This window comes from Primulina huaijiensis, chromosome 1 (assembly GCF_012295235.1).
Source record: "Primulina huaijiensis isolate GDHJ02 chromosome 1, ASM1229523v2, whole genome shotgun sequence".
NCBI lineage: Eukaryota > Viridiplantae > Streptophyta > Magnoliopsida > Lamiales > Gesneriaceae > Primulina > Primulina huaijiensis.
The window spans coordinates 23738200-23751587 of NC_133306.1; the positions used below are offsets into that span (position 1 = coordinate 23738200).

Sequence of the window (13388 nt, forward strand, 5' to 3'; positions counted from 1 at the left end):
TATTTATTCAAAATATTTTAAAAAAAAAAAAAGAAAAAGGGTGTAAAAAAATAATACCACACATTTCTGCACGATGACGTCAATCGCAATTATTTACTCAATAATTAATGTTTCTTTTTAAATATTTTGATTTGTCTTTTCCATGGAGGAACAAAGATCGCAAGTAGCAGGATGGAGTCAGAAAAATGTAGGTCGGGCAAACAAATATTAACAGGGAATCTGAAAAATATATAATTAATTTTAAATTCTTAATTAATGAAATTTAAAAATTGAGAGAAATGGTCGCACACATCCCGGACATCCGCCTCTTGGCTGTGTCTCTGGATAGTAGTAGGTCAAGAAACCAACACTCCATATGCATAGAAGACAGGCACGAACCCATACTTGGCATGTGAAAGCAATGAAAAGTTAATAATCAAATTATTTTTAGATTTAAGTATTTAAAATTATTTTTAGATTTATATATGAAATAAATGTGGGAGATGAGTGATCAATTGAGTTTCGTGTCCGAACTGTCATAAACATGACAAACTTCATGTCTATACAAACCATTGGCATAAGGAAACTATTTTGATTTTAATTTATGTTGAGGAATCACGAGTTTGTTGAAAAATAGAGTAAATGGTATCCATGGATGAAAATTTGTCACCGTTATTCTTTTAGATGGTTTTTAAACATATATGATACTCACTGAAAATTTAGGGTTCGGTTCCAGCAGGTGGTACCAGTCCAAATACAAACATCGACTTTACTCTAGGCATGAAATCACGAAGGGGACTATTAGAAGGGGGCAGAGAGGGTGTCTCGGCGTAGCTCCTCCGACGTTCAAGTCATAGATTGAGAATATAATGAGAGAACAACTAAAAGTGTTGCTGAAAGTAAATATAGTGAATGAATTAATTAGACATTCAAACCTGATATTTATAGGAGGGCATCTGAGCCTATCATGAGCCTTCTACCTTGGCCGGAGATGGACTAGAGATCCAAAATCTAGTTTGAACCTAATATTAATGGACTCATTTATAGAGTATCAATATATAACAAAATTTACACATTTACTCGATGAATATGCATGACTTAAAATTAAGTACCACTTTACTCCATTGACATAGATATTTGAAGAGGTACAATTATTATGGATGGTAAAGTCAATAATATTGATAAAAACACCTTTATTTTCATACCCTTTTAAGTTATATTAATATTAATTGTGGATGCTAATATTCGCACATAATTATCAATCAGGAAATTGTCAATTCAATGAATAAAGTCCCTTTCCGAATTACTAATTTTTTGTAGCATAAAACACAGGACATACAAGTTTGTTTCACAGAAAGTGAGATCGTCTATATGGATTCTGCTATCTCCTATTATATTCTTATCTATATCACTAATTTTTTCTTCTATTATATTAAATTAAATCATAGGAATTAATTCATAATATGGTTTTTTATCAATATAATTTGAAAGATTTACAAGTTATAAGTGTGGATAAACCATTTTCAAATCAGAGTCGGTGTACTATGTACATAAAACAATGTGTAGTCTACAAAATGACAATTATATTAATGGAAAATGTTAAAAATTAATGTATTTATTTATTCACAAATTGCACTGGACAACACAAATCGTTTACGCTTACGGTTCTATACACACACGATGATGTATAATAATATGAGAACGAATATTATTATATAATAATAATAATAATGTTGATATTTTCCATGGGCTTTAATCGAACGGAGGACGTGCAGTTTCGGCATCTCATTAAATAACTGCCGTAGGATGATTCAACGATTGGGGCAGTGTGAAACGACGGTACACGTGGTGTAATACACCACCACAGATGTCACCGCTTTACGAAATCGTGCCACGTGTACGGATGATATCAAACCAAACCAGCTATAAATCATGGTCATTGGTCCATCATTGAATCTCGCTCAACTCAAAGAAATCGTTTGGAATCGGAAATCTCAAGAGTTTCTCAAATTTTCTGTATTTTCTCAAGAAAAATCCGAAGAATATGTCTTCTTGCTGCGGAGGGAGCTGTGGCTGCGGCCCTAATTGCAAGTGTGGCAATGGTTGTGGAGGGTGCGTAATTAAAACCTATTTCCTCTCTGGTGTTTTTCTTCTTTGAATCTCTGTGTCGTGTCGGTTTTGTTTTAGGATTTTTGGGTTTTTCTGACTATCTGTGGGAAATCTATGCAGTTGCAAGATGTACCCTGACTTGAGCTACTCGGAGGCCACCACCAACGGTGAAACCCTCGTCCTTGGTGTCGCCCCCCAGAAGATGTACGGATCTGTTTAATTCATCATTTTCACATGTTTCTGTCGATTTTTTAATGCTACAATACTATGAAATGTGATGCAGGTACTTTGAGGGATCGGAGGCTGCTGCAGAGAACGGCTGCAAGTGCGGCGCAAACTGCACCTGCGATCCATGCACTTGCAAATGAATTGGACCTGTTGGGCTCTGGAGCAGAGATGAAAAGGAAGAAGGAAATTAGTACTAATTACTATATGTGATAATTTTGAGTCTAATTGAAGTGTGTTCTCCGAGGGGGCCAAATCCCTGTGTTGGTGAATCAGAATCATCCTCTCCGCGGATGATTCTGATCTGATTTGTGCCCTTTTTAAAATAATATGGAGCTGGTGTCTTGTTTTTGTGTATTAATATAAAAAGTTGTATGTATAGATGTGCGTGTAATCTCTGCTGCTTGCTGGAGCCTGTGGAGGAAAGTTGGGTTGATTTAATGGAAACTCCTTTCTTCTCTCGTATCATGTGATTTTATGTTTCTTTCTTCAAGAAAATCACCCCTTGTTTTGATTTCATTACGTACTTCTTTATGTAGTCTCTTGTTTTTATGTTTCTTACCTATATATTTATGCTTAATACCTGTGTAGATAGATAGATAGATATATTGGTATGAAGCATATATTTTACGATTAAATAATGCAATTTTCATCACGGAACTCTCTCCCTATATATTCTAAAATGGAACCAGACAGTCTTGTTTCTAACTATCCTTCTTTTTGGATAAAATATTTAGACTTTTAAGCACCCCAATAATTCCTGTGTCTGAGGTTAATAAATTGCCTACAAAGAGACAATGTTGGTGGGGATGGACTGGTAATGAGTAGTAATCTAGGAAAAAAGTTAGAACCTTCCCACATAGTACAATCTAGCTAATTGTTATATTATGGTTTGATGAACTTTCTTGCAAAATAAAAAACCTAGCTAATTGTTATATTGTACGAAATGAGTTTAAAAAACTCATAGCTTAACCCCAATTTGGTCTTGCGGGGAACAGATTTTGGGACTGAATTTATTTGTGATGAATTATTGTATCAATTTTATTTTTATTTGGTTTTAATGGTTTTCTAATTTCAAAGTTTGCTAATCTCCTGTTCTTCTACATCATGAAACCTGTATGTGGGAAAATTGGTGCCAAATGTGAGTCATAGTAAATTCTAAAACACGTTGAATCTTTGTTCTCACATGATTAACTTTTGGGTGAATAGTAGCAATTAGATCAAAGTAGCAAGCACGTTACGCCAAAGAACTCAACCTGATGATGTTTGGCGGTCCTTACCACGTTTCTGCGATGCATGAACCAACCATCATAAATTTGCTCTAATTTTTTAAAGAGAAGGGAAGGGTCACCCATTTTTCAAGATGTTAGTTTGATCGATGGTGACGATTGCCCTGGTATAATAATATAATGCCAAAATGAAACAAGGACCGAACACAATAATTGAAATTGGTGGAAATTATGTTTGAAACAGACATTGTCATCATTAAGGCTAGGAAATTTAACTTGAGAACCCACAAAAATGACGGCCCAGATTAATATATGTTTCGCAATTAATTATTTAATTAACTAGACCAAAACACACACAAAGAGATATATACATTGGGGGGCCCAAGCCATGCATTATTGGGGGCAGCGGAGAAATGAGATATGTCCCACCGGAGGGGAATAACCAAGATTTGTCCGCATACAATTCAAATTTTGGCTATTGATCAGATCGAATTACCCTATTATATGATGAATCTATTATGAGTCTGATCTATTATGAATGTGGAGTGTAGACTTCTTAATAACGTCCACCTGTCAAAACATAATTTCTATTTAGAAATCGATTGCAACAAAAACTAAAGACTCTATTCAAATATATTATTTTTTACAAAAAATATGATTCTGGAGTAGTGTGCTTGAATTTGCAAAAGAATCGTATCAGCTGACAAGTTTTTTGAGCCAAATTTAAAAGTATTTGATTCATATGTTTGGGTCATGCGTTTGAGTATTTTAAAAAACATATTTATATACTTATTAAAAAAATTGTTCGGTTTACCGTATATGAATGATAGTAGTATTTGTTCTTTCTCGAGAAATTCAGGCTTCGAGGAAAATGGATGGAATTTAAGAAAGAACAGATACAACTTTGTGGAAAACTCAAAATTTTTAATAGAGAATTTGAAGGGACAACGTGTGAAAAATAACATAAAACTAGGGACAAAAATAAGGAATTATTCCATTTATAAAGTAAAATTTTAAAAACAATACTCCACATGTTAAATATAGAGTGGTATTTTATATAAGATAAGATGTCATCCGATCTCTCTTCTATTGCTTGGTTAGGAAGACATGTTAATTTTACTATTACAATAAATCGTATAATTTAAAATCTATTTTGTAAAGCATCTATTTATTCACATTAAATGCCTACATAAAAAATAGGGATGTCAATGGATCCAGGTTTTACCCAGACCCGCAATGGATCCACCCCATTTGGGGTGGGTTTGGGCATACTAAATGGGTCATGGGACGGGTCTCGGGTCCAATTTTTGAGACCCGTCTGGGTATGGAACGGGTCATGGGTCCTATAATACCCAACCCATACCCGCCCATATATGTGGATATAAATTGATGTGCTCGCGAAGATGGTTGTGAGGTGACGTGGAAGGTAAATAAATCACATTTTTATTTTGTCATTGTACTTTCATTTTAATTTTGTTACTATACTTTCTCTCTTTAAATTACATTTTTTTCACGGTTTTAAATTACAGTTTTATTTTTTCAATGTACTTTCTCTCTTTAATTTTGTAAGTAATTCTTCAAGTAATTTACCGACTTGTCCCACCATTCTAGATGAAGAAGAAGATGATCCTGAATCAGTGTTTTTATAACCGGACCGTTAATAGAACCGGTCAAGCCTTAAAAAATGGTTCAACCGGTTCCACCGAACGGTCGAACCGGATCAATAAAATTAATATTTTATTTATTTTATATAATAAATAAAATAGTAAAATATTGATTATTTATGTTTTTATAGTTTTTACCTAATTTTTAAGATGAAAATTACAACAAATATCCAAATAAACATCACTTTTCAAATTCAAAAATCCAAATTACACATAACATGTAACCAAATAGTGATGACTAAGTTTAAGTGCCCAAGAAAACATCAAGTTTAATTATACAAAAAAGTAGCAAACATCAAGTTTCTTATACAAAAAAGTATCAAACATCCAGTTTCAACTTTCAAGTTGCATCCTTTGATGCCCACACCGCATCAAATTCTTGAAGTGTTCTTTCGTAGTCATTATCATCTTCATCCCCACCATCCAAAAGTTCTTCCAAGTCCAAAGAAGGTGTTTCTTGCATTTCACCAACACCTTTATCTAAATATTTTTTAAAAAATTAAAATAATACATGTTTAGCAAACAGAAAGCAAAAATTTGTTAAAAAATTTTTCCGGTTTAACCGGGTTGTAACCGGTTTTTCCGGTTTTTTCGGTTTAACCGGGTTTTAACCGGTTAAACCTGTTTTCCGGGTTTTTACTTATCTCCGGACCGGTCTGGAGGCCGGTTCGCGGTTGAACCGGTCTGACCGGCCGGTCCGGTCCGGTTTGGAGAACATTGTCCTAAATAATGTGTCTGAAAGATTGCTTACTCGCTGATTTTACATTGATCTGTTTAAATTTTGTTATGACTTATTTTTGAGGATGTCAAGACTTTATTGGAGAGCTAGTAACTCTTTTTTTTTATGTGATTCATTATGTCGTGAAAATAATTTGTTTGTTATTATTAAGTGTGGTCGAAGACATGAATTATTTTTCTATTGTGTTGTATTTAGAGGATTGTTTGTTTAATAATTCAGTCATGTGATAAGAAGATTATTGTTTTCATTTTAAAAAAATTCGGGTCTCACGGGTCTCGCGGGTCTACCCGGCCCCATTTCGTTTTCGAGGTGGGGTGGGTCCGAAGAATATTTAACCGGGGTGGGGCGGGTAATGGGTCCAAGTTTTCTTCATGGGGCGGGTCTTGAGTTTAGCCATACCCGCCCCATTGACATCTCTAATAAAAAATAATAAACATGTTCGTATATTTGAAAATAATTATTCTCTCTTTATTTTTAATTTTAATATTAAAAATATGAGAGTAGAATTTAAATAGGTGCCCGTGACTAAATTAATTATCTGAAATTTCCAAGCAAAATATTTGGCACTATGTAAATGAATTTTTGCTCCAATTTTTTTATTTTATTTTTTTGCCGTAAATCTTCTATACCTTTGACATCTTTTAAACTCAGGTCAAATCTTGTCTTGGAAACTAAATATTCTACATCTAATAATCTCAGCCGCCCGAATATTGCCCTAAATCAATCCGACGGACTATAGTTACCCACCGCGACAACAGGAGATCCGACGGTGTGTAAGTGACGCAAACGCCCTTCTTTAATTAAATAGGTGATCGGTTACGACGTATCGATTGCTAGATTCACTCCACTAAATCTCGGCCATCTTTTTTTTATCCAACGGTCTGTATTAACCCGGGAAGATTTACTACGCATTATAACGTTCGGCACTTAAGTAATGGCTGAGCTACGAATGTGCCGTTTGAGGTTCAAACTTCGGCACCTAACGGCCAAGCACAACCGTCAATTGCCGTCACAGTAATCTTCTTATATTCTTGCATCAGCCTAACGGCGCCGTTAGGCACCCTGATAAGTATTCGTTACATACAAAAGATCTACAAATATTTACTCCTCTCTCTCACATTCAACGGCCAGGTATTTTTGCAGCTCGGGAATCTCTCTCTTAATCAAGAGATTTTTCTGTTTTGTTAGGTTTTAGGAATTCGAAGAAAATTGATTATATTTCCGTTCGGAAGGTTAGTTTTTTTAAAAAAAATTTATATGAATTCTTCAGTTTCATTGGACCCGATGAATTAGGTTAATTACGCTATTTATTCTTGTTCCTTACTAGCTCTGACCGAGCGATGCATAGTGAGGTTTTGTTTTTATGTGATTAGTTGATTTTGGATTTTGTTTTATGCTTTAGGTTTTTGGGAGATTATTGTGTGGTTTTTGCGAACTCATCTTATTGCTGTGTTATTTATGAAATCCTGTTGTAAGAAAGTTTGGAGACTTTTTTTTTTGTTGATTATTCAATCAATTTGGTAATTTAAATATTAGATTGGTGAATCATGGAAGTTTGATTTTCGATTGTTAAGCTTAGTAACGGTGATTTCTTAATTTCGATTTATGAAAGCTTACTCTTTTGTAAATTTTTAGATCAGTGGTTTATAGAATCTTATGACGTGATTAGTGTATGAAAAATTAGAAATCATTAAGTTATGAAAATTGATCATTTATCAAATTGTATATTTGATGAAAATGGTTTTTGATTCTTAAGATTTGTTTTGGTGTTATTGTACGAATCTTGCATTCCATTTCAGCGAATTTGCTACCAGTTTCTTTTGAGTTGCTTGTTTGATAAAATCGTGTATTTATCTGTTTAAGGAGCTCTGATTCGTCAATGTACAATGATGTTTTGTTTTTATACAGGGTTTATTAGATTGACGAATCTCGAATTGGGAAGTTTGATGATTTTGAGAGGTTATGAGTTTGAAGGACAAATGACAGAGGTGAAACCAGAGGATTTTTTCGTTGAGAACAAGCAATCTACAGCTTCTTCAACCTCTTATGTTTCTGAGAACAGTTGCAGCGCTGCTTCTATGCCTCCCAGCATCAGAAGTCCCATTAATGCTTCGCCAGCTCATCGGTAATGTTTTTATGTCTTCTCATATTATGTTTTTTGGGCTACGTATTTGTTTTGTGGCTTGTTACTGGCTATGCAAATTACATTTTGCCAGAAAAATTCTTTTTCTTCTTTGAACTAAAGCTTTAGGATGTGCTTTACTCCAGGGATGATGATTTGCTTTACTATTTGATTAGAGAGTTATACTTTTTGTGGGGAAGATTCAAAATGGTGGCTGTATCCCTAGAGCTTTGGTCGATCAGTTGTTCAATTCTTTCACCCTTTTTGTTCCACTTAGCCTTATCTTGGTATAGGGGGATTTTAGTGATAGGTTCTTTAGGAAATTGATTATCTTATTTGGTCAAATGCCTAACGAACTCCTGTTTTCCTTTCATTATGGAATCACCCACTCAAAGTGCAAAAATATATATTATAAGTTTTATAAAACTTTTCTGGAAAAATGTATGAAATTCGCAACAATAAGATGCTATTTTTGCCTAAGATGACAAATAATTGCTTTATGTTACTCATTCACCTTGTCTTAAAAAATGGCATACCAGCATTTGTGTCAGGGTGAAATTTGAAAAGATGATCAAACTTTTTATTGAGATCTTAAAGATAAGAAGAATGTCTAGGGTTCAACAGCCTGTTTCTTATTTATTTTAGCTGTAACATGATTTTGTTTTATAGAAGAACTACTGGGCCAATTAGAAGAGCAAAGGGAGGTTGGACTCCGGAGGAGGTAACAGTTTTTATCAAGTCTACAGAACGATGTATCTGCCTGGTCAAAAATTTTGAGACCATTAATTCAAAAAAATTCATGCTATTATAATTTATGAGTGCCTCAATTATTTTTGTTTTAGGATGATCTACTAAAGAAAGCTGTCACATCGTTCAAAGGGAAGTCGTGGAAAAAGATAGGTATAATTTTCTGTGACATTTATGCATAATGCTATTCGCTCTTTTTGTTCATATTCGTAAGTTTCATTTTGAATATTTCTATTTAATGATGTTGTAGTGATGTTGTAGTGTTATGGTTCATTGGCATTATATTGATTACTCCATTACGGTGAACTTGAAGGTGTAGGGAGCCCATATGATATTTGTTCGTCAGAAGTAAACAATACATTTGACTCTCATTCACGGAATCTTGAACCGAAGACTAATAATGCTTATTAATCTGTGATTCAGTGATGGTCATTTTATCTTGACAATATAGAAATTTTTATGGAGTATGGCGGAAGAAAATTTAGGGTGATTCTTGCACATGATTTTGGAATTCTTAAAGGTAAAAATGTTATGGCTCTAGGTTAACAAAAGCAGGCTTTCTTTGAGTGGCTTTACCTTAACACTTATGTTCAAAAAAGTATACTTCATACAATTTCTACTCCATTGACTTGTAACTCTAGCTTAATGTACTTTTTTAACCTTGGTGGAATCTTGCTAAAATTGTGTGACCTTCTCTAACATTGATGGGTATGTAGCTGAGGTTTTCCCGCATAGATCGGAAGTGCAATGCTTGCATCGGTGGCAAAAAGTTCTTAATCCCGAACTTGTTAAAGGTCCCTGGACTCAAGAGGTTGGCAGTTGAAGCCCTCCCTCTCCTATTATTGTCTGTTTCATTTTTCAAATATTCTATTATGGACTATGAATGTGTGTGATTCTGTAACCGTGCTCTGCTACGTTCAGGAGGATGATAAAATTTCAGAACTGGTAGCTAAATATGGGCCTAAAAAATGGTCGGTTATAGCAAAATCGTTGTCCGGTCGAATTGGAAAGCAGTGCCGCGAGAGGTAACATTTTTAACGACTCGTATTCTCGATATATATGGTATTGAGAGTTGTCCACCAAAGTTTTGCATGTGTATGTAAGTGTGTATAGTTTCCTTGTAAATGTTAAATATATCTGTCATCATTTATCAGGTTTCTTATGCTCATGTTGCCTAATATTAAACGCTCATGGTTGAAGCACCAGCCCCATTCAGACATTTTAAGCGGTTGTGATGGAAGACATTTTATGATTATCAATTGTGAGGGCCGGTGACTACTTTCTTCTCAAAGTTTGAGCTCTTGAGATGGAAGACATTTTATGTTTATCGATTGATGTAATATTGAACGGACATCAAGTTAAGAATTTTGAGAAGTTTGGATATTTGACATTCATAAGCTGTTTACATTTTTTTGTTCTTGCATAACTGATTAATCTGTGAAGCAATTTCTGGAGTTCGTTTTTTTAGTTATATGCGTTGGAGTTAAAATTTTCTAATATGTCCATTGTATAAATTGATTCCCATTTCTTGGGCAACTTCAGGTGGCACAATCATTTGAATCCGAACATTAAGAAGGATGTCTGGACTATGGAGGAGGAACTTACTTTGCTTAATGCCCATCAGGTTCATGGGAATAAATGGGCTGAATTAGCGAAACTTCTACCTGGAAGGTATTGATATTACACTGCTATATCGATCTGCGCAGGGGTGGGGGGTGGGGAGTAGTTTCCTATGAGGCGGCGACTCTTGGAGAGACGTACCCTGTGTTAAGAAAAGTGAATCCTCTTATTTTTGCCTTTCCGCAGCTTTTTCACGTGGTCATGGTTTCTAATATCACCAATTTCACTAAATTTCCTCGTTTTATTCTGTCTTCCAGAAATACATTCAAACCCTGTGAAAACTGAATTGATTAAGATATGTTATAATAGAGAGATGCTACTGGAGAGTCTTCACGATTAAAGAATTGCAATGCAATTTTGCTTAGGCTCTTGTTTGCTACTCCACCTTGCTTTATTTACCAATTTCTTCCATCTACTTGCTTCTTTGGACAATTGTATACACGGTGCTGTGCCATGTCCAATGAACATGTAGGATATGCCTCTTTGAAAAGTACCGTTTTCTGTTTCATGGCTTTGATTAAATAGCCTCTTTAAAAAGTACCGTTTTCTGTTTCATGGCTTTGATTAAATAGCCTCTTCGTATCTAGTGAATGCTCGTCCCTTGGTGTATATCCATTGCGATGCACATGAATAGATAAAGATCTTTTCTAGAACTATAATGGAAAGCTAGTATAAAATTTTGAGTGTCATAAATAATAGTTTTCTTAATTTTTGCAAATGAGATTCATGATTGTGAAAAATAAACTTATATAACTGTCCTCGAGTAGTTAGGAAAAGGCATATTTCAGGTGGATTCCTCATTTCTATGTATGCATCAAAGTTTGTTTATGTCGGCCATGTCTTGTGATAAGAGGTAGGTTGCCATTGTTATGCATAAAAAAACTCAACTGTGCACGATACTGTTTACCGCACACAACAATTTTGCATTAAACTTATAACTGCCTGTAATCTGCGCAGAACTGATAATGCAATCAAGAATCACTGGAACAGCTCTCTGAAAAAGAAATTTGATTTCTATCAGGCTACCGGGAACCTTCCTACAATTGCGAAACATGTTAATCGAGATAGTGCCAGTGACATCGATAGAACTACTCTTAGTGGAGAACCGCCTTCTGTTTCAAACAGGGGAATGAATATTTCTATTTTAGTGTCTTCTGGAACCACTGGTACACAGAAAGTAGAAGATGGAAAGGATTTAACAGATATTATGACCAAAAGTCATGATTTTGCTTCCTCAACTGTTGATCTGCAAATTGAGTCTGCCATATCTGAGAGCACTGATTGTGACAAGATGCCCTCAGAAGCAGCTAATATACAATTAAACAAAATATCTAAGATTGAGAGGCACGGAATATATGATGATTCTCATAACTACCATACATATGGTCCCGGATCGCATTGGGATGTACCTGTACATGGAACACTATATTACGTGCCACCACATTCAGACAGCTGTGCTCAATTAGATTTGAAATTTTCTAATAATCACTTAATGCAGTCTGAATCAGACATTACTCCATATACGCCTTCTAAAGCTTCGGTTACTCCACCAAGTGTAGCAGGTGGAAGCAGGAGTGAATTAACTCCAGAATCTATACTGGAAATTGCTGCCAAAATGGCTGCTAGGAGCTTTCCAAATACCCCATCCATTCTGAGAAAGAGAAGAATTGGAACGCAGCATGGGGAAACAAATTTGCCAATTGGCGAGAAAACTCATATGAACACTTCCGTGAAGGTAGGTTCACAAAACCATAGTTTATGCGCTGATCATACATGCAAAGATGACATTCAATCAATAACCACCAAGTCCTTCAATGCATCTCCTCCGTATCGGTTAAACTTAACAAGGACTTCTGTTCTCACGTCTGTCGGGAAGCAGCTCAATTTTGCTTCTAACATGGAGCAAAACTGTCATCAAAATGATACAAAATCAGTAGACCTGACAACCAGGGGAGTACCTCCTGTAACAAAGTTCTACACACGTCAAAGGCGAGGGTGATGTAGTTGAATGATTCATTATGCGTGGCTGTAAAATAGACTCTTAAGCGAGGCACCTGTTCTTATCCTAGAATGCTGCACTTTCTATTAGAGATAATTCTTTTGTTACTCATTACTGCTCACTTGTGTGCATCATATCGAATCATGATATTCCCCTTTTTTGACAATAATTTTGGAACTAAAATTATTTATTATTGTTTCTTCGTTCGTTCTCGTCCTTCAGTTAGAATTACTTTATGTTTGTAAGTGATGGTATATTGATTCAGATTGGGTTTTCAGAATAAACGAGTATAACCGAGATCCCTGCGGACAAATGATTTAGAGGCCGGACACAGGATATTCTATGTTGCTGATGTTTATGTATATTTTTCCCTGAAGAATTTCCTTGTAGGAGGTTTAGTTCCATTTATAACTCCAGATACGTTCTCATCATCCTGTTTTTGGAATAAAACCTCTTTTGCCGGGCTTGTAGGTTGAAAAATCATTCATGAAATCGCTGAGTTCTCTTTTACTAGAGTAAGGAGTACTTGTGCCTATTTAACTTGATGTATATATAATTCTGTATTTAAAATAAGAGTGAAATTAATTTTGATACACAAACTATTTATTATAAATGACGATACATGAACTTTTTATAAATTGACAAATCAGTACATTAATTATTGTAAATGACTTAATTAATACATGAATAATCAAGCTAAAAAAAAAAAAGAAGAAGCAATTTTACCCTTAATCTAAATTGCTTTTAAGTCCAATTACCATTAATAAATTCAATTTGATACACACTTTTATTTTCAAAATTATTTAATTTATTTTATTATATAATTTTTTAAAAAAAGTTATTTTTTAAAATATTATATTGTGATACATAATTATAAACTCAAATATACAAACGATAATTTTTTATCATATTAATAAAAATATAATCAATAAATATATGTCACAAAAGTTCGAAT

General features: G+C 34.5%; 2 protein-coding genes across 4 annotated transcripts; both read left to right on the plus strand.

Moving 5' to 3' along the window:
- The first annotated feature begins 1910 nt into the window (after window positions 1-1910).
- On the plus strand, window positions 1911-2781 carry LOC140986510 (metallothionein-like protein type 2). The gene is made up of 3 exons (XM_073454787.1): window positions 1911-2091; window positions 2209-2292; window positions 2372-2781. The coding sequence occupies exons 1-3, from the start codon at window positions 2024-2026 to the stop codon at window positions 2454-2456; spliced, it is 237 nt and encodes a 78-aa protein (XP_073310888.1). The 5' UTR covers window positions 1911-2023; the 3' UTR covers window positions 2457-2781.
- Window positions 2782-6593: 3812 nt separating this feature from the next.
- Window positions 6594-12622, plus strand: LOC140986520 (transcription factor MYB3R-3-like). 3 transcript variants are annotated; one of them, XM_073454807.1, is made up of 8 exons: window positions 6594-7177; window positions 7888-8070; window positions 8737-8788; window positions 8910-8967; window positions 9531-9625; window positions 9736-9839; window positions 10357-10485; window positions 11392-12622. In XM_073454807.1, the coding sequence occupies exons 2-8, from the start codon at window positions 7892-7894 to the stop codon at window positions 12431-12433; spliced, it is 1659 nt and encodes a 552-aa protein (XP_073310908.1). In that variant the 5' UTR covers window positions 6594-7177; window positions 7888-7891; the 3' UTR covers window positions 12434-12622. The 3 variants fall into 3 exon arrangements, with proteins under 3 accessions (XP_073310908.1, XP_073310917.1, XP_073310899.1); XM_073454816.1 differs by having other exon boundaries at window positions 7920-8070; XM_073454798.1 differs by having other exon boundaries at window positions 6595-7177; window positions 7854-8070.
- The last annotated feature ends 766 nt before the right edge of the window (window positions 12623-13388 follow it).

Coding starts and splice junctions, on each gene's coding strand:
- LOC140986510 (XM_073454787.1), top strand. CDS start 2,024: ATGTCTTCTTGCTGCGGAGGGAGCTGTGGCTGCGGCCCTAATTGCAAG. Junction 2,092..2,208: donor TGTGGCAATGGTTGTGGAGG/GTGCGTAATTAA, acceptor AAATCTATGCAG/TTGCAAGATGTACCCTGACT. Junction 2,293..2,371: donor GGTGTCGCCCCCCAGAAGAT/GTACGGATCTGT, acceptor AATGTGATGCAG/GTACTTTGAGGGATCGGAGG.
- LOC140986520 (XM_073454807.1), top strand. CDS start 7,892: ATGATTTTGAGAGGTTATGAGTTTGAAGGACAAATGACAGAGGTGAAA. Junction 9,626..9,735: donor AAGGTCCCTGGACTCAAGAG/GTTGGCAGTTGA, acceptor TGCTACGTTCAG/GAGGATGATAAAATTTCAGA. Junction 10,486..11,391: donor GCGAAACTTCTACCTGGAAG/GTATTGATATTA, acceptor TAATCTGCGCAG/AACTGATAATGCAATCAAGA.